This window comes from Cherax quadricarinatus, chromosome 40, assembly GCF_038502225.1.
Source record: "Cherax quadricarinatus isolate ZL_2023a chromosome 40, ASM3850222v1, whole genome shotgun sequence".
NCBI lineage: Eukaryota > Metazoa > Arthropoda > Malacostraca > Decapoda > Parastacidae > Cherax > Cherax quadricarinatus.
In genome coordinates, this window is record NC_091331.1 from 33,444,558 (window position 1) to 33,466,410 (window position 21,853).

General features: G+C 40.6%; 1 protein-coding gene across 1 annotated transcript; it reads left to right on the top strand.

Annotated features, from left to right (window-relative positions):
* The first annotated feature begins 1,522 nt into the window (after positions 1–1,522).
* LOC128687136 (uncharacterized) lies at positions 1,523–21,318 on the top strand. Its single transcript, XM_070092573.1, has 3 exons — positions 1,523–1,873; positions 15,934–16,592; positions 20,470–21,318. The coding sequence occupies exons 2-3, from the start codon at positions 16,457–16,459 to the stop codon at positions 21,177–21,179; spliced, it is 846 nt and encodes a 281-aa protein (XP_069948674.1). The 5' UTR covers positions 1,523–1,873; positions 15,934–16,456; the 3' UTR covers positions 21,180–21,318.
* Positions 21,319–21,853: the final 535 nt, after the last annotated feature.

Consider the following 21,853-nt stretch of genomic DNA (forward strand, 5'->3'; position numbering starts at 1 on the left):
TCCCCCTGGGTTTAGCAATTGCCCATAATAGTAATAACAGCACCAGTAAAAAATAAATGCATCAATGAATAATTAACAGCATCAATTAAAAAAACAACAGCATCAATAAAAAATTAACAGCATCAACTAAAAAAATAACAGCATCAATAAATTATTGTCATAATCATGAACATTAAAATGGTATAAAATACCGACAGGATGTTAGGTAAGACACACATGCAACAGTTAGGTATCTTTATTTCGAAACGTTTCGCCTACACAGTAGGCTTCTTCAGTCGAGTACAGAAAAGTTGATAGAAGCAGAAGAGACTTGAAGACGATGTGATCAGTCCATCACCCTTGAAGTTTTGAGGTGGTCAGTCCCTCAGTCTGGAGAAGAGTATTGTTCCTAAATGAGGAATGTGGTCTGGTTCCCTGATGAGAGAAGTATGTGGTCTGGTTCACTGATAATAGAAGTTTGTGGTCTGGTACATGATGATAGAAGTATGTGGTCTGGTTCACTGATAATAGGAGTTTGTGGTCTGGTTCACTGATGATAGAAGTATGTGGTCTGGTTCACTGATAATAGAAATATGTGCTATGGTTCACTGATGATAGAAGTATGTGGTCTGATTCACTGATGATAGAGGTATGTGGCCTGGTTCACTTATAATAGAAGTATGTGGTCTGATTCACTGATGATAGAGGTATGTGGCCTGGTTCACTTATAATAAAAGTATGTGGTCTGATTCACTGATGATAGAGGTATGTGGCCTGGTTCACTTATAATAGAAGTATGTGGTCTGATTCACTGATGATAGAGGTATGTGGTCTAGTACTACGATGACTGAACTGTGTGGTCTGGGACTTACGTGACACAAGTGTGTGGTCTGGGACTTACGTGACACAAGTGTGTGGTCTGGGACTTACGTGACACAAGTGTGTGGTCTGGGACTTACGTGACACAAGTGTGTGGTCTGGGACTTACGTGACACAAGTGTGTGGTCTGGGACTTACGTGACACAAGTGTGTGGTCCGGGACTTAGGTGACGAAAGTGTGTGGTCCGGGACTTAGGTGAGAGAAGTGTGTGGGCCCGGACTTAGGTGACGAAAGTGTGTGGTCCGGGACTTAGGTGAGAGAAGTGTGTGGTCCGGGACTTAAGTGAGAGAAGTGTGTGGGCCGGGAACTACATGATATAAGTGTTTGGTCTGGGATTCTGATAAGAGAAGTTTGTGGTCTTGATGCTAGATGGCTATGCATGTATGTGGTCTTTGGTGAAGTAAAGTCTAAATTCTTTATTTGTCTATAGTTATCATTTAGCTAACTTAAGAGAAGACAAACTTTGCCATCCCTTAATAAGCTGGAATCAACTTCTGTTAAGAATCGCAAGAATAAAGCAAGTGTTTCAATAGATGATAAGAAAGCCATTTAGTCAACAATCAATTGAAAACTTCAACAAACTTTCCAGAAAAATTACCTTGATGATGTTGCTGTTTATTTAAAGTTAGTATTGCTCTTTGCACTAATTAGAGGCGTAATTTCTTGGTTCTAGCTCTAATGAAGTCTGCCATGCAAGAACAGGTAATGAATGCTCCGCCCCTCGTGCTTTCTTGATCCAATGGAGAGTCGGGTGGGAGCATCACCAACCCCACACAACGCCACATGTCCCAGTATAACCATGGCCATTGTTCTTTAAACAGTTGTAGCTCGTGTAGACGCTACCACACCTTTAGTAGTTGGTGCATGCGTTGAAACGCCGTCTTCCCCGAAGTGTTGCTGGTACAACACTGACATCATCTATTCTCGCTGTGGCAGGATCAGTAATATCTGCGACAAATTGTATAGGTTCTTCTTCATCACTACTCAGTCTGTGATCAACAGTGTCTTGATGTAGTAAGTGTGGTGATGGGATCACACTCTGTGATTAATAGTGTATATATGCAGTGACTAAATAAATAAAAACATTTAATCCAGCGACTAAATATTTTCATTTATTGTAATGTTCTATATATGTCGTTTGTTTACAAGAGGTCATGAGTATGATGTTTTATTATATTCATGTTCTTAGCTAGTTAGTTGTGTGTGTGTGTGTGTGTGTGTGTGTGTGTGTGTGTGTGTGTGTGTGTGTGTGTGTGTGTGTGTGTGTGTGTGTGTGTGTGTGTGTGTGTGTGTTAGTATACTCACCAAATTATGGTTGTAGGGTTTACTTTCTCCGGGCTGTGTGAGCCCTGTCATACAAATTAAAGCTATGAATGGATTCTCCTTCTACCACTTCGCTGTCTAAGATGTTTAACTTCCTGACTTCTGTAAGGCTAAAATGTATTTCCTAACATCCCTCTAACTCAGCTGTTTCTCAAACACTCTCCCTGTCCTCCCCATCAATGCCCCTCAGTATTTTGTACTTCGTAAACACGTCACTTGCGGTCCTTCTGTCATCTAGTGTCGTGTGTTTTAGCTCCTTCAGCCTCTCCTCTTACGGCATACCCGACTAGAAATAGTCTCATTGCAAATCTTTGCACTTTTCCCAGCTGTTTTACATGTTTTATCAGATTCTAGCTCTATATGGCTTTGCATATTACTAGATTGGTCTGGTATATGCCACGTAAAGGGTCGTGAATGCCTCCTAGCTCAGGTTCCTGAAAACTTCACTGAAGGTTGTTAGTCTCGTGTTTACTGTAGCAGCTTTTCGGCTGATGTGTGCGTCAGGCGAAATGCTTGGGGGCCAATGTTCATCCGGATGTGTTCCTCTTTCATAAAAGTTTTCAGCCTTTGTTCCCGTCATCTTCGCCCTTTTCCTATTTTCAACGGTGAGATTTATCTGTTCCTCTTCAAGAGTGATTTCCGTCTCAAGATATGGCCTCCTACCATTTCTCTTAAAATTTACCACCTGTCTGTTTATTGATGTTACGAATCTCCTTTTCAGCCACTGTTAATATCTCGTTAGTTGTCGTCCCTTAAGCCTTCCAGAGACCATGGATAATCAGTGACCATTTCTTATCCTCCTGTCATTTCCAGTCTTTCCTGAATTAATTGTCTTTTGTTATTGGTTCCTTCACTTTACAGTTTCATCTGTGTTTGTATGTTTGCGTGTGTTTATGTATTTGTGAGTATGTATGTATGTGCGTATATGTATATGTCTATGATCAGTGAATGCTAAACCACTCTCCAACACATACATCTAAATTCCACTCATTCATCCACCCATCCGTCCACCCATCCATTCATCCATCAATCCATCAAATCATCCACCCATCAATCCATTTATCCACCCATCCATCCATCTATCCACATATCAATCCAGCAACCCATCCACCCATCAATCAATCCGTCCACCCATCTATCCGCCTATCAATCCAGCAACTCATCCACCCACCGACTTACCCACCTCACCCACCAATCCACTTACCCACCCCACCCTCCCATCCACTTACCCCACCAACTCACACACACACACACACACACATTCATGACGATTCAGAATTGCACGCATGTCTGTGTACATTGGAGAGTAAGAAGAGTAAACAAAACCCGGCATACATTGTCTCCTCTCTCTCTCTCTCTCTCTTTCTCATTACTCATCGAGAGGAGGCAAGCTGGTACGCGATGGGAAAGTTAGAAGTAAAACAAACAGATGAATCACAGTGTTCACGCCTTGAAATGACCTTGATGAATAAAGTGATCGACACCGGTTGTCTAAATACTAAATAAACTGGTGAGACTGGACCACGTAAAGGTGAGTACAAAGAGCAACCAAAACACACACACACACACACACACACACACACACACACACACACACACACACACACACAAACACACAAACACACACACACACACACACACACACACACACACACACACACACACACACACACACTCACATATCCCACTTCTGACAAGTTGTTTAAGAAGAGATATGACAAGGTTCATGAAACAGGGACAGAGTGGACCTAGTAACGACCAACGAAGAGGCGGGGGCCAGGAGCAACCACAGATAGATAGTTGAATACAAATAATCGAGTACACACACACACACACACACACACACCCACCCACACACACACACACACACACACACACACACACACACACACACACACACACACACACACACACACACACAGAGGGGAGGATGAACCAGCAAGACTGGACCTCGTGTTCACCCTGAGCAATTCAGACATTGAGGACATCACATATGAGAGACCCCCTGGGAGCTAGTGATCACATGGTTCTGTGCTTTGAATACATAGTAGAGCTACATATGGAGAGGGTAATAGAAGTTGAATGGGAAAAACCAACTATAAAAGGGGGGACTACACGGGTATGAGGAACTTTCTGCAGGAGGTTCAGTGGGACAGAGAATTGATAGGAAAGTCAGTAAACGAAATGATGGAATACGTAACAAAAAAAATGTGAGGAGGCAGAGGAAAGGTTTGTTCCGAAGGGCAACAGAGATAACTTGAAGACCAGAACGAACCCCTGGTTTACCCGAAGGTGTAGGGAGGCAAAAACTAAGTGCACTAGAGAATGGAAAAAGTACAGAAGGCAAAGATCCCAGGAAAATGAGGATGCACAGATTAGGAGGGAAGCCCAACGACAGTACGAAAACAACATAGCATCGAAAGTTAAGTCTGACCCGAAACTGCTGTATAGCCACATTAGGAGGAAGACAACAGTCAAAGACCAGGTGATCAGGCTCAGAAAAGAAGGTGGGGAACTCACAAGAAACGATCAAGAGGTATGTGAGAAGCTCAACACGAGATTCAAAGAAGCATTTACAGTAGAGATAGGAAGGGTTCTAGGACGATAGCACAGAGGGGAACACCAACAAGGAATATACCAGCAAGTGTTGGATGACATACACAGAACTGAGCAGGAGGTGCAGAAGCTGCTAAGTGACCTTGATACCTCAAAGTCGGTGGTACCGGACAACATCTCCCCGTGGGTCCTTAGAGAAGGAGCCGAGACGCTGTGTGTGCCACTAACCACAATCTTCAACACATCCCTTGAAACTGGGCAACTACCTGAGGTATGGAAGACAGCAAATGTAGTCCCCATTTTTAAGAAGACAGAAACGAGACACTAAACTACAGACCAGTGTCACTGACGTGTATAGTATGCAAAGTCATGGAGATGATTATCAGGAGGAGAGTGATGGAGCACCTGGACCGGAACAAAATTATAAACAATAACCAGCACAGATTCATGGAAGGAAAATTCTGTGTCACAAACCTTCGGAAGATTTATGATAAAGTAACAGAAGATAAGACAGAAAGGGGTAGGTTGACTGCATTTTCCTGGACTGCAGGAAGGCCTTCGACACAGTTCCTCACAAGAGATTAGTGCAGAAGCTGGAGGATCAGGCACGTATAACAGGAAGGGCACTGCAATGGATCAAAGAATACCTGACATGGAGGCAACAGCGGGCCATGGTACGTGATGAGGTATCACAGTGGGCTCCTGTGACGAGCGGGGTATCACAGGGGTTAGTCCTAGGATCAATGCTATTTTTGATATATGTAAATGAAATGGTGGAAGGGATAGACTCTGAGGTGTCCCTGTTCGCAGATGATGTGAAGCTAATGAGAAGGATTAAATCGGACGAGGATGAGGAAGGACAAAATAGAGACCTGGATAGGCTGGACACGTGGTCCAGCATCTGGCTTCTCGATTTCAAACCTGTCAAATGCAAAGTCATGAAGATTGGGGAAGGGTAAAGAAGACTGCAGACAGAGTATAGGCTAGGTGGACAAAGGCTTCAAACCTTACTCAAGGAGAAAGATCTTGGGGTGACCATAACACCGAGCACGTCTCCGGAAGCACATACCAACCAGATAACTGCTGCAGCATATGGGCGCCTGACAAACCTGAGAATTGCGTTCCTATGCCTTAGTAAGGAATCGTTCAGGACACTGTACACTGTGTACGTCAGGCCCATACTGGAGTATGCAGCACCAGTTTGGAACTCACACCTGGTGTGGGTTCCAAGAAATTAGAGAAAGTACAAAGGTTTGCAACAAGTTTAGTTCCGGAGCTCATGGGAATGTCCTACGACGAAAGGTTGAGGGAAATCGGACTGACCACACTGGAGGACAGGAGTGTCAGGGGAAACATGATAACAACTTATAAAATGATGCGTGGAATAGACAAGGTGGACAGAGACAGGATGTTCCAGATTGGGAACACAGAAACAAGGGGTCACAATTAGAAGCTGAAGACTCAGATGAATCACAGGGATGTTAGAAAGTATTTCTTCAGTCACAGAGTCGTCAGGAAGTGGAATAGCCTAGCAAGTGATGTAGTGGAGGCAGGAACCATACATAGCTTTAAGACGAGGAATGATAAAGCTCATGGAGCAGGGAGAGAGAGAACCTAGTAGCTAACAGTGAAGAGGAGGGGCCAGGAGCTGAGTATCGACCCCTGCAGCCACAATTAGGTGGGTACAATTAGGTGAGTGTACACACACACACACACAAAAACACATTCACGCACACACACACACACACACACACACACACACACACACACACACACACACACACACACACACACACACACACACAAACACACACACTACATAGGTTTGAGGAACTTTCTGCAAGAGGTTCAGTGAGACAGAAAACTGGCAGGAAAGACGGTAAATCAAATGATGGAATACGTAAGAACAAAATGTAAGGAGGCAGAGAAACGGTTTGTTCCCAAGGGCAACAGAAATAATGGGAAGACCAGAACGAGCCCCTGGTTCATCCGACGGTGTAAGGAGGCAAAAACCAAGTGCAATACAGCATGGGAAAAAGTAAAGAAGACGAAAAACACTGGAAAATAAGGAGATTAGTCGAAGAGCCAGGAACGAGTATGCACAGGCAAGGAGCGAGGCCCAGCAACAGTATGAAAATAACATAGCATCGAAAGTTAAGTCTGACCCGAAACTGCTGTATAGCCACATTAGGAGGAAGACAAGAGTCAAAGACCAGGTGATCAGGTTCAGAAAAGAAGGTGGGGAACTCACAAGAAACGATCAAGAGGTATGTGAGAAGCTCAACACGAGATTCAAAGAAGCATTTACAGTAGAGATAGGAAGGGTTCTAGGACGAAAGCACAGAGGGGAACACCAACAAGGAATATACCAGCAAGTGTTGGATGACATACACAGAACTGAGCAGGAGGTGCAGAAGCTGCTAAGTGACCTTGATACCTCAAAGTCGGTGGTACCGGACAACATCTCCCCGTGGGTCCTTAGAGAAGGAGCCGAGACGCTGTGTGTGCCACTAACCACAATCTTCAACACATCCCTTGAAACTGGGCAACTACCTGAGGTATGGAAGACAGCAAATGTAGTCCTCAATTTTAAGGAGACAGAAACGAGTCACTAAACTACAGAAGTGTCACTGACATGTATAGTATGCAAAATCGTGGAGAGGATTTTCAGGAGGAGAGTGATGGAGCACCTGGACCGGAACAAAATTATAAACAATAACCAGCACGGATTCATGGAAGGAAAGTTCTGTGTCACAAACCTTCGGAAGTTTTATGACAAAGTAACAGAAGACACGACAGAAAGGGGTGGGTTGACTGCATTTTCCTGGACTGCAGGAAGGCCTTCGACATAGTTCCTCACAAGAGATTAGTGCAGAAGCTGGAGGATCAGGCACGTATAACAGGAAGGGCACTGCAATGGATCAAAGAATACCTGACATGGAGGCAACAGCGGGCCATGGTACGTGATGAGGTATCACAGTGGGCTCCTGTGACGAGCGGGGTATCACAGGGGTTAGTCCTAGGATCAATGCTATTTTTGATATATGTAAATGAAATGGTGGAAGGGATAGACTCTGAGGTGTCCCTGTTCGCAGATGATGTGAAGCTAATGAGAAGGATTAAATCGGACGAGGATGAGGAAGGACTAAATAGAGACCTGGATAGGATGGACACGTGGTCCAGCAACTGGCTTCTCGATTTCAAACCTGTCAAATGCAAAGTCATGAAGATTGGGGAAGGGTAAAGAAGACTGCAGACAGAGTATAGGCTAGGTGGACAAAGGCTGCAAACCTCACTCAAGGAGAAAGATCTTGGGGTGACCATAACACCGAGCACGTCTCCGGAAGCACATACCAACCAGATAACTGCTGCAGCATATGGGCGCCTGACAAACCTGAGAATTGCGTTCCTATGCCTTAGTAAGGAATCGTTCAGGACACTGTACACTGTGTACGTCAGGCCCATACTGGAGTATGCAGCACCAGTTTGGAACCCACACCTGGTGTGGGTTTCAAGAAATTAGAGAAAGTACAAAGGTTTGCAACAAGTTTAGTTCCGGAGCTCATGGGAATGTCCTACGACGAAAGGTTGAGGGAAATCGGACTGACCACACTGGAGGACAGGAGTGTCAGGGGAAACATGATAACAACTTATAAAATGATGCGTGGAATAGACAAGGTGGACAGAGACAGGATGTTCCAGATTGGGAACACAGAAACAAGGGGTCACAATTAGAAGCTGAAGACTCAGATGAATCACAGGGATGTTAGGAAGTATTTCTTCAGTCACAGAGTCGTCAGGAAGTGGAATAGCCTAGCAAGTGATGTAGTGGAGGCAGGAACCATACATAGTTTTAAGACAAGGTATGGCAAAGCACGTGAAGCAGAGATAGAGTCGATCTAGTTGCGATCAGTGAAGAGGCGGGGCCAGGAGTTGAGTATCGACCCCTGCAACCACAATTAGGTGAGTACACACCCAGTAGCAGTCGGTGAAGAGGCGGGGCCAGGAGCTAGGACTCGACCCCTGCAACCACAAATAGGTGTGTACAAATAGGTGAGTACACACCTAACGCACACGCACGCACACACACACACACACACACACACACACACACACACACACACACACACACACACACACACACACACACACACACCTAACACACACACACAAAAACACACACGCACCTAACACACAAACACACACACACACACACACACACACACACACACACACACACACACACACCCACACACACACACACACACACGCACACACACACACACACACACACGCGCACACACACACACAAACATACACACACACACACACACACACACACGCTCACACACGCCTAACACACACACGCGCGCGCGCCCAACAGAGTTTCGAATAACAGTATTCTGGTCAAACTTAAAGTTGGAACGTATGGTAAGCCAATTCTAAAACTAGTTAAGATTTCGCTTTCCATTGCACCACCAAGGTAATTCAGTGAGCAGCAATGTTAAGAGAAAATCAGAGTTAGTGTGGCCCAGCAGGACCTTCGCCCACCTCGCTCTCCCTGGTATGTCTGCATCCTACTTCTCAAACAATGATTTGTGAGTTTCTCTCTCCACTCCTACACCATTCTCTTGCATTCTTTCTTCACTCTGTTTCTGTTTCTGTCTCTGCCTGTCTGTCTGTCTGTCTGTCTGTCTGTCTGTCTGTCTCTCTCTCTCTCTCTCTCTCTCTCTCTCTCTCTCTCTCTCTCTCTCTCTCTCTCACTTTCTCTCTCTCTCTCTCTCCTTTTCAAACATTAAAACAAAATTTCACGCAGACAGAAGTTGCAGGAAAACAGGAAAATCTATTTAAAGCGCAGAGACAGTAAATTATTTGATTATAAAGAATGAAACTTCAAAGAAAGAGGGGCTACATAATTTTTTTGCAGAGTTATATATCAATAGAATATACTGCCCATTGAACCTTTCAGAGAAAAATATACAGTCCTTGATGTAGGTGCTTGGTAATCATTCTGGGATTTACCTGGGATTTACCTTGATAGTGTGCTGGGACTAGCAGTCATCAGTGGAGTCCTGATACCTGGGATTCACCTTGATAGTGTGCTGGGACTAGCAGTCATCAGTGGAGTCCTGATACCTGGGATTCACCTTGATAGTGTGCTGGGACTAGCAGTCATCAGTGGAGTCCTGATACCTGAGATTCACCTTGATAGTGTGCTGGGACTAGCAGTCATCAGTGGAGTCCTGATAATAGATTAAACATTATCTTAGAACAATAATTTGACAATGAATAGTGTATAGACTATTAACAGTAGAGCTGAGGAGGCCGTGATGGTGATAGTAGTAGTAGTAGTAATAATAATAGTGATACCATTCTCAAATTACTGACATTTAACGCCTCAAGTTGGTCGTATTAAGTATTCACAAATTGTCGTATGAAACCTATTATTTGGATTTTTCAAAGTTATTCATGCTAAATGCAAAAACAATTCTTTGAGAAAAGGACATCAGTATTAAAAATAAGAAACTGATCAGATAATGCATGCTTCAGTAATCACACAAAATATAATTTCTTAGGAAATTGGGAAGATAGCTGCTACAACGAAAGCTGCTGCAATTTTAGACGATGCAATGAACGCTGCTGCAATCAAGGAATTCACAGTGAACGCTGCGCAATGAAAGCATTCACGGTGAACGCTGCTACAGTGAAACCATTCACTAAACGTTGTTACAGTGAAACCATTCACTGTGAACGCTACTGAAATGAAAGCATTCACAATGAACGCCGCTACAATGAAAAAAATTCATAATGAACGTTGTTTCATAATATACTCAGCCAGACCTTAAAACAGTCATTATCCTTTCCCCCTCCAACAATACGTTAACTACCTCTATATTCACTACTATTATCAGTCATTCCTCACCACGACCCCTGTAGTATATATACTGGCCTTCCCTTCTCCTCTCAGGTGACTTGTTAATGGTGAAGGTCAGACAGAAGCGTAATCATTACTTTCCCTCCTAAGTGATTGTTATACGTGTATTTCTCCCGCCATGATACACTGAGAATTTTTTATTCTGTCTTGAATGACAGATTTTATGTTTTGCCTTCGAAGTGGCTAGTTTATTGCGCACCACATATCCATCCTGTGGACGGTAGCGAAACAGCATATAGATACACAAAAGGCCTAGGAACTAGGCCCCAAAAGGGTTAACATGAGTACATTTGGATTTATATCTACTGTTCATTTATTTGTTACTACCAATTTTAGGAAATTTGCTTAGTGTATCTGGTATCTTTTTTTCATTTATAAGATATCGTGACAAGTCACATAGGTTATTATACTATTTATCTCTATATTCTTCAATAAGTGGACATAATTTGCATGTACATGGGATGGCAGGTTTCTATGTGTCTCCCGAACACCCAGAAGTACTTCTAACTAAGCTTAAGCCCGGTCACTACAACATCAGTCAGTCTGTTCACATTGCATGTTCCTCCATAAACGTCCTTATCTACGTTCATGTTATCATAGTGGGTTATAGATCTACTCAGACTTCTTATTGTATTCCTATAACATTGAGTTTCCTTATTTACTCTCAGTGTTTTATACATCATTATCATGTCCCCCGTATTCCTCCTGTCCTCCAATGACGACAGGCTGAGTTCCCTTAGCCTCTCCTAGAAGGACATATCCCCTAGGTCCGGGACTAGTCTTGTTGTAAACTTTCGAATTTTCTCCAATTTCCTAATGTGTTTCACAAGGTATGGCTTCCATACTAGTGTTGCATAGTCCAATATGGGCCTGACGTACAAGGTGTATGGTGTCGTGAATGTCTCCTTACTTAGATGTCAAAACGCTATTCCTAGGTTTGCCAGGTACCCATATGCTGCAGCGGATATTTGATTGATATGCGCCTCAGAAGATATGCTCGGAATGATGGTCATCCCAAAATCATTTTCCTTGACTGAGGTTTGCAACCTTTGACCTCCTAGGCTGTACTCAGTCAGCAGTCTTCTTTGTTCTTCCTCAAGCTTCATGACTTTGCACTTGCTGGGGTTACTCCAGAAGCCATTTGTCGCACCAGGCTTGTAGTCTGTCCAGATTTCCTTGTAGTCTTACCTGAAACTCGTCCGCTTGTATTCTCCTCATAAGTTTCTCATTGTCTGCAAACAGGGACACCTCTGAATCTATTCCTTCCAACATGTCAATCACGTGTACAAGAAACAGCACCAAACCTAGGACTGACCCTAGTGGAATACCACCTGACACATGTCCCCACTATGACACCTCGTCATGTACTACCACTCGTCGTTTCCTTCCTATCAGGTATTCCCCGATCTATTGCAGTGCTTTCCCTGCTATTCCTGCCTGCTCCTCTAGTTTTTCAACCAGTCATTTGTGTAGAACTGTCTCGAAAAGCTTTTTACAATCCAAGAAGATGCAGTCTACCCATCCCTCTCTTGTCATTCTTCAGTTACCTTATCGTAGAACTCCAGTAGGTTTGTGACGCAGGATTTTTCAATCCCTGAAGCCGTTTTGGTTGTCATCTATGAGCCCATTCCTTTCTAGGTGCTCTACCATTCTTCTGATAATCTTTTTTATGATTTTACATGCTATACATGTCAATGACACTGGTTTGTAGTTTAATGTTGTCTGTCTGTCTCGCCAGGCAGTTGCCTTGTTTCAGTAGATTTGTTGAAGATTATTGTTAGCGGCGCATATAATGCGTCTGGTCCCTCTCTCAGGATCCATGTAGAGATGTTAACTGGGTCTGCCACTTTCGAGTTATCTAGATCATCTAGCAGTTTCTTCACCTCTTCCTCGGTTGTGTGTACTGTGTCCAGCACTTGCTGGTGTACCCTACCTCCTCGGTTTACAAGAAGCCTTTTTTGTCTCCACTGTGAGTACCTCTCTAAATCTTGTGCTTAGCTCTTCACACACTTCGTAGTTGCTTTTGTGAGTTCTCCTTCCTTCCTCAGCCGGATTACCTAGTCCTTGACTAGTGCTTTTTACCTGATGTGGCTGTGTGGCAAGTTTGGATCAGATTTGGCTTTTAATTTTATGTAACAGAGTGAATATTAAAATGGTATAAAATACCTACAGGTTGTTAGGTAAGACACATATGCAACAGTTAGGTATCTTCATTTCGAAACGTATCGCCTACACAGTAGGCTTCTTCAGTCGAGTACAGAAAAGTTGATAGAGGCAAAAGAGACGTGAAGACGATGTAATCAGTCCATCGCCCTTGAAGTTTTGAGGTGGTCAGTCCCTCAGTTTGGAGAAAAGCATTGTTCCATAGTCTGAAACAATATGGAGTTGAAGTGACAGGATGGAGCCTTATATACCGCCAGGAGGTGAGATGTAGGCCACTAGTAGAGGTAAGAATGTAGTCGTTGGGAGGTCAGGTCCCTCTCAAATCCAGCCATTCTCACTAGTAGAAGTTGTCCAAGTTGTTTTCTGTTTTGTACCAAGATACCCTTAATATTTTAATATTCACTCTGTCAGACACTGCAACACAATGGTATCTTGGTACAGAACAGAAAACAACTTGGACAACTGTATTTTTCACATTGCCATTGGGCCTCTCTCCTTATCCATAAATATTTTTTTCTGGCTCCTCGGCTTAACTACTTGTTTTCCTGAGTCTTTGAAAAATTTGCAGCAGCTTTACATATTTTTTCAGAATTGCGCTCTACTCTGGCGCTGCATAATTTTTGATGGACCAAACAGTAAATGACTCCTTTTTTGAGGTTCCTGAAAACTTTTTTTGAACTTCCCAGTCTCTCATTTGCTGGATGATGTGAACCTCAGGCGAAAGGGTCGGAACTATGCTCACCTTTTCCTCCGAGCCTATATCTGTTTTCAGTCGTCTTTGCCGCTTTCCCGGTTTTTATAACTTTACAGACAAGTCTTGCAGCTTGCTCAGACCACTTTGCAGTTTTTCTTGGTAATGCTCCTGTTTTTATTCTTTAAGTCCACAAATATGCAATGCGTCTATCCCTCCCTTTCTCCTTTCTTTTTCTCTCTCCCTATCCATCCCTCCTCTGTTTCTATCTCTCTCTGTCTCTGTCTCTGTCTCTCTCTCCTTGTTTCTCCCTGTCTCATAACTATGGTTATAGTGTTATTGAACTCTAGCAGGTCTGTGAGACTGGATTTACTATCCATAAAACCGTGCTTGTTATTTTTTATGCACCTGCCCCTTTCCAGGTACTCCACCAGTCTTCTCTTAACAATCTTCTCGATAGCCTTAGATATTATACATGTCAGTGACGCTGGTCTAAAGTGTAACGCTCTTATTTTTTTTTTTTTTTTGAAATTCAAGGATTACATTAGTTGTTTCCCAGAAGTCCAGCATGAGACCTGTTTAAGTTGACTTGTTGAAGATCGCGGCTAGACGGCCTCACAATTCTTTCGTTTTCTCTCTCAGAACCCATAAAGATATAGTGTTTTATCCTATTGTCTTTGAGATATCTAGCTCGCTCCGTAGTGTTTTTACTTCATCTTTGTGTGTGCTTATCTATGTGTCTTACTCAGTGTCTTTTTGTCCACCTGTCTTTCTTTCTGTCCGTCTCAGATACCATTAACTCCATCGTGGACTTGGAAATAGAACATGTTTTAAAAAAAGGCATTTGAGAAACCAATTTAATCTCTCAGAATTTCTGTCTCAGAAAAAAAATTAATATCTCAGAATTTAAGTCTGAGAGATAGCTACAGCTAATATATATGTTACTTAATAACAATTAAACAATGAAGATTTTCCGAGTCCAGAATTTTAGAAAGATTTTTTTTTTTGCCCTGAAATATCTGTTCATCATCCTTCAGTAGCTGAAGCTTGTTAGTAATTCTTAGTTAACCAACTGAATACATGAATTAATTATTAAATAAATTCTTACATAATTCGTAATTGTAAAAAAAATAATTATAAATTAAAGGGAGAAAAAGACACTTGTGCGTCCCCTCTCACTAATTATAGTCACCACTACTATATTATATTATTCAATGACTTTTATAAATTTATTTTCAAGATTCAGTATTATCTAGACTTGGTATATATTTAAGAGGTGGTCATCTGTGTCTATATACACGTCTCGACACTAGAAAAATTATCCACGTGTTGCACTTGTCTGTTATTCATCAACGTGTTAGTATTCTACATCATTAATGTAATGATACGTGTCTCAGGACGCATCACCATGGTATGTTGCAACACCATAGTATGTTGGTACACCATGGTATGTTAGTACATCATGATATGTTGGTACACCATGATATGTTGGTACACCATGGAATGTTGGTACAAGGATATCTTCTATAACTCTTACCAACCACTGGTCCAGTTTGTGCGCATTACCTACTTCCATTAACATGTCCCGCCCACCTGCAACACCTTCTCCATCTGCTGTATCCCTCTTGTAGTTGCATTAAATAACTCCAGCCTCTTTTTGAGATAGATCAAGAACCCCTGAACATCTGTCGAGACTAAGAGACTGAACTGTTAAATTACCTCTCCACTCACACCATTATCTCTAGTAACAAAGTCGCCTCTATATTAGACTGAAAAAAAGTTTGCAGAATATTGTATATCATTATTATAATGAGAGAGTGAATTGTTTTTGATGGCAAAGTGCTAATGAAATGCAGCGTAAAAACCTCTCGTGCTATCAACAAAACTTAGGCCAACTTTTATAATCTTAAATCACATTCAAAATCTGTTTTTTTTTTGTTTTTTTAAATATCTTCATAGTATTTTGTAGGTGCCTCTTAGAAGTTCTAAACGCTACATGCAGGTGTTTCTTCATTAGTACAAGGATATACGTTCAAAATTAGTATAATTGCTTTATCAAGTTAAACATTAGATTTTGCTGTGTAAGTGGCCAGTTTATTATGTCCTTGATATACGTTAGGTTACACTTAATGCCTGTGTGTTTTCCTGCAACTTGTTTCTTTCGCTCAGTATTTTGGGAAATATGTTTTTTTCTCAGGTACTTGGGATTTCATTCATTTAGTAACTGCATAATGTAATGTGTTGTCGCTTAGGAAATAAAATAATAATTTTGGCACAGTTTAAACGTTTAATTTCAATGGAAGTTTTCTTCCTGAGTTAAAAATTAGTGCATTTTGACCTTTAAATTGTAGTGAGAAAGATTAATATAGAATTATAAAACATTAATTGTTATTTTGTCCTAACCAGCGACAGCAGAAGCAACACCATCAACACCAGCAGTAACAGCGACAGCAGAAGCAACACCATCAACACCAGCAGTAACAGCGACAGCAGAAGCAACACCATCAACACCAGCAGTAACAGCGACAGCAGAAGCAACACCATCAACACCAGCAGTACCAGCGACAGCAGAAGCAACACCATCAACACCAGCAGTACCAGCGACAGCAGAAGCAACACCACCAACACCAGCAGTACGAGCGACAGCAGCAACTGGAAACACACCTGAAACATCATCAGTAGAGACAGCAACAAGAGCAGAATAAGAAGCAGTTAAACAGCAGCAAAAACTACTGCAAAAACATCAGCATCAGTAGCAATAAAAGACAGCAACACCAACAGTAGCAGCAACAGAAGCGATAGCAGAGACCGCAACAGAAACGGCAATAACATTAGCATTAGCATCCATAATAGCAAAAAAAGCAGGTACGACAGCAGCATTAACATTATTAGCGGCAACACCGAAAGAGACATCGACACTGACGAGAAGATGAGAGCAGCAGATGCAGTGTTGACGATGGTAGAGGTGTTGCTGGTGATACTGGTGGTGACCAACCCTGACCACTGCCGAGGACCTCACTGGATCACCAAGAACAAAGATGGACGCTGGCTGTCTCTTCTCCCAGGTGGGATCCTCATCTTATATTTGTCATTATTATATTCACGAGAAACCGTTAATACCGTTGGAGATATAAACTACTCAATGAGGTTTAATCTTCGGATGAGAAGGAAAGATTCAACTGCTTGGATCAAAAGCCCGTCACCAGTATCATTTCAACCCCCTCTGAAACCATTTATTAACATTCTTTTTTAATGAATGTCCAATCGAATTATGCAAAAGAATTGTACATAAATGTCTAGATGCATATTTTTGCTATCAAATTTATGTAATCTGTATTATAATGAATTAAGTAATGATTGGTACCAAGCTAAATTTGGGTTATTTGACGCTCATTATTTCATATTTAAATGACCGCGATGACATTTTCTCGAAAATGTTTTAATAGCAGATGTATCACATTCTAAATAATTATCAGCTGTTTTAATGGTTAAAAAATTAATTAACCATGAAGCTTTGTGGAAGAATCGAGCAATTAACAGAGTGATGTGCACCATTCCCAGTCTGTTTTATGTTGAGATAACTTTATGCTATAAATTCAATATTTATCCTAATTTACACACACACACACACACACACACACACACACACACACACACACACACATTCAGTGGCCACTTTATCAGGTACATCTTTCTGGTACTTTATAATGCCCCCCTTTCCCCCCAGAACAACTTGAATTCTTCATGACATAGATTTAACATGTTACTGGAAACATTCCTTAAGGTTCTGGTCCATGTTGACATGATAGCATCACTCAGTTGCTGCAGATTTATCAGCTGCATATTCATGCTGATAATCTCCTGTTCCACCTCATCCCAAATTCTGACCCTACCATCTGCATTTCGTCTGAAATCGAGATTTTTCAGACTAGGCGACGTTTTTTCCAATCTTTAACTATCCATCTTTGATTAGACTGCCGATTTTAACCCCAGTTTCTTATCTTTTGTGATAGGAGAGCATCCCAGGTGATCTGCTGCTGTACCAATCATCACCTCTTGGTTCGACATGTTGTGGTTTCAGGGACTTTCTTCTGTATACTAGTGTTGTAACGCATACTTGTTTGAGTTACTGTCTCCTTGTCAGCTTGAACCAGTCGGGCCATTCACCTCTGACCTCTCTCATTAACAAGGCATTTTCACCCGCACAACTGCCACTCACTGGAGGTCAGCAGTTTCTGAGACAATGAGACCAACTCGTCTGGCACCAACAATCATTCTAGGGTCAAAGTCATTTAGATCACATTACCTCTTCTGATTTTTGGCCTGAACAACATGCATGACTGCATCCTTTATTGCAATGAAGGGCTGCCACGTTTATGACTGAATAGATATTTGCATTATCGAACAGGTGTAGATGTGTGCCTAATAAAGTGATCACTGGTATATTATATTATATTATATTATATATATATATATATATATATATATATATATATATATATATATATATATATATATATATATGCGCAAAACAACCACTATGAAGCAACAGAGAAATTCCAAGCGCATTCGTGACTACTCACGTTATCAAGGAACCATAGTTCTTTGATAATGTGAGTAGTCACGAAAGCGCTTGGAATTTCTCTATTCTTTCATAGTGGTTGTTTTGCATATTCTGAAGTCACCTGTTTACTGTGATCTTATTGCATATATATATATATATATATATATATATATATATATATATATATATATATATATATATATATATATATATATATATATATCGTGCCGAATATGTAAAACTGGTCAATTAGCAAGAACTCATTTAAAATTAAGACCTTTCTGAAATTTTCCCTTATACTTTTAAAGATATATTTTTTTCATTAATGTTAATGTAAAAATTTTTAATTTTGCACCAGAAGAATCTTAGAAAACTTACCTAACCTTATTATAACAAGAACAATTTATTTTAGCCTAACCCAACTAAATATATTTTAGATTTGTTTATAGTAATTTAATACTAAACAAGCACAGTGAAATATATTTTTTTCGTTAGGTTCAAAATGATTTTGGCGAAATTATTGCATACACAAATTTTCACTTGTCCTATATGGCAAGATGAGCGTTGCTATTTAAGCCAAGATCGCAAGTTCTGCCTATTCGGCACGACATTATATATATATATATATATATATATTCATATATATATATATATATATATATATATATATATATATATATATTCATATATATATATATATTCATATATATATATATATTCATATATATATATATTCATATATATATATATATTCATATATATATATATATTCATATATATATATATATATTCATATATATATATATATTCATATATATATATATATATTCATATATATATATATATATTCGGCGAAATTATTACATACACAAATTTTCACTTGACCTATATGGCAGGATGAGCGTTGTTATTTAAGCCAAGATCGCAAGTTCTGCCTATTCGGCACGACATATATATCAACACTGCACTAGCCAAGGACTCGAACCCATGCTGCTTTGGCCTGCCTCATGGTGGGCGAAAACACATAACGCCCTTATCCACTAGACCATACGATCCTTAAAAGTAGCGCTTCCAGCGTAGCTGAATGTTGTACTCGCTACCGAAGGACAACATTCAGTTCCGCTCGATACGCTGATCTAAAGGATCGTATGGTCTAGTGGATAAGGGCGTCATGTGTTTTCGCCCACCATGAGGCAGGCTAAAGCAGCATGGGTTCGAGTCCTTGGCTAGTGCAGTGTTGATATATATGTCGTGCCGAATAGGCAGAACTTGCGATCTTGGCTTAAATAGCAACGCTCATCTTGCCATATAGGACAAGTGAAAATTTGTGTATGTAATAATTTCGCCAAAATCATTCTGAACCTAACGAAAAAAATATATTTCACTGTGTTTGTTTAGTATTACATTTTTGTAAACAAATCAAAAATATATTTAGTTGGGTTAGGCTAAAATAAATTGCGCTTGTTATAATAAGGTTAGGTAAGTTTTCTAAGTTCCTTTTGGTGCAAAATTATAATTCTTTACATGAACATTAATGAGAAAAATATGTCTTTAAACGTATAAGAGAAAATTTTTAGAAAGGACTTAATTTTAAATGAGTTTTTGCTAATTGACCAGTTTTACATATTCGGCACGACATATATATATATATATATATATATATATATATATATATATATATATATATATATATATATATATATATATATCCTATTTCAAATATTTCTTTCAACTGTAGGGTAACATATGAAATTGCATATATCTTTATACAACAGTGCAATTATCATTACAAGGATTAGGCATGACACCCCATTAAATGGCTTCTATTCTTCAATCATATCATGCATTTAGACTTCAAATGGGGAATTATGAAGCAGTATGTCTTTCTGATATATCTAGTGGACACTAAAACAATGTATGAAGGCATCACATATATTGGCCATTAAGGAAGGAACTTGAATTTCTAATATATGTCATAGCCACTAGAGGTACACAGAGGCCATGGTGAGACACAGAGGCCATGGTGAGACACAGAGGCCATGGTGAGACACAGAGGCCATGGTGAGACACAGAGGCCATGGTGAGATTACCTGGAGTAAATATTCGTGAAACAATATGAATACTACAGTAATTTAAGTATAATCTACAGAAAACTACATTTTCATATGAATTAACACAGTACAATAACTCCCATTGATAAAATTTAGTTCGGTGATAAATAATAGATAATGAAGCAGCTGTAATTAATTAATGTTACTTAATGTTAATGCGTTGATCTGGCTAATTAACTCTCTGAGATTGAAATTGCGTCAAATACATTTTTCTGCTCCATGTTTTATAAGAAATTTACGATTAATGTTAATTTTTTCTTCCGTCAGAAACAAGTGTAGCAACAGCAGATCTAGAGTACCATCCAACAGTAACTTACGTGCCCTGGGATGTTGTACTTGCAAAAATGGCTAACTGGAGCAACCCCGTTAATCTAAGCTTTAGCGACGGGTTGCCCCTGCCAGTGCTCAGCTGTGTGCCAGAGTTTAAGGTCTGCCAAGATCCGACCCAATACTATGATGTTCTTAAGAGTTCAGTTGTCTTTAAGGCATTATGTGTGAGCACAGATTTTGCCTGCAAGACATTGATAATCGCCTATGACGAAGCTTCTCTCTGTCAATGTATCTCAGCCTCAGTTTACAACAAGGAAAGAACTGTGAATGATACACTAAAGTTGACAAATATGACTCTCCTTGATGAATGCCCATTGACCCATGATAATACTGATGAAAAAAAGAGCCAAGTCAGCACTCATATTCTGTACGGAACTAACATACTTAAGATTAACAATACAGTATTACCTTCACTGAATATCTGTACTCTGATCATTGACGATACTGGTGAGTGTAAAGACAAACTAGATTCGTGGCCGTTTACTATGGAAATATTTACTTGTAGTTTCATAATCATTTTTATAGCTTTTGTTCTGTTTACAATTTGGAAAAGAATAAGGAAAGAAAACGATCGAATCTCCGACCAAGAAAATATTGAGTTAGAGAGTGAAGTAACACTTATGGAAAACAACGAAATTACTTATTAAAGTCTCAGTGTAACGATCATATCCACACGACCGATCATATCAACACGACTGATCATATCCACACGACTGATCATATCCACACGACTGACCATATCCACATGACTGACCATATCCACACGACTGACCATATCCACATGACTGACCATATCCACACGACTGACCATATCCACATGACTGACCATATCCACACGACTGACCATAACTACACGACTGACCATAACCACACAACTGACCTTAACCACACGACTGGCCATATCCACACGACTGACCATATCCACTCTACTGATCATATACCTACACTACTAACCATATATCCACACGACTGACCATATCCACTCTACTGATCATATACCTACACTACTAACCATATACCCACACGACTGACCATATCCACACGACTGACCATATCCACACGACTGATCATATACCTACACTACTAACCATATGCCCACACGACTGACCATATCCACACGACTGATCATATACCTACACTACTAAACATATACCCACACGACTGACCATATCCACACGACTGACCATATCCACTCTACTGATCATATACCTACACTACTAACCATATACCCACACGACTGACCATATCCACACGACTGACCATATCCACACGACTGACCAAATCCACACGGCTGATCATATACCTACACTACTAACCATAT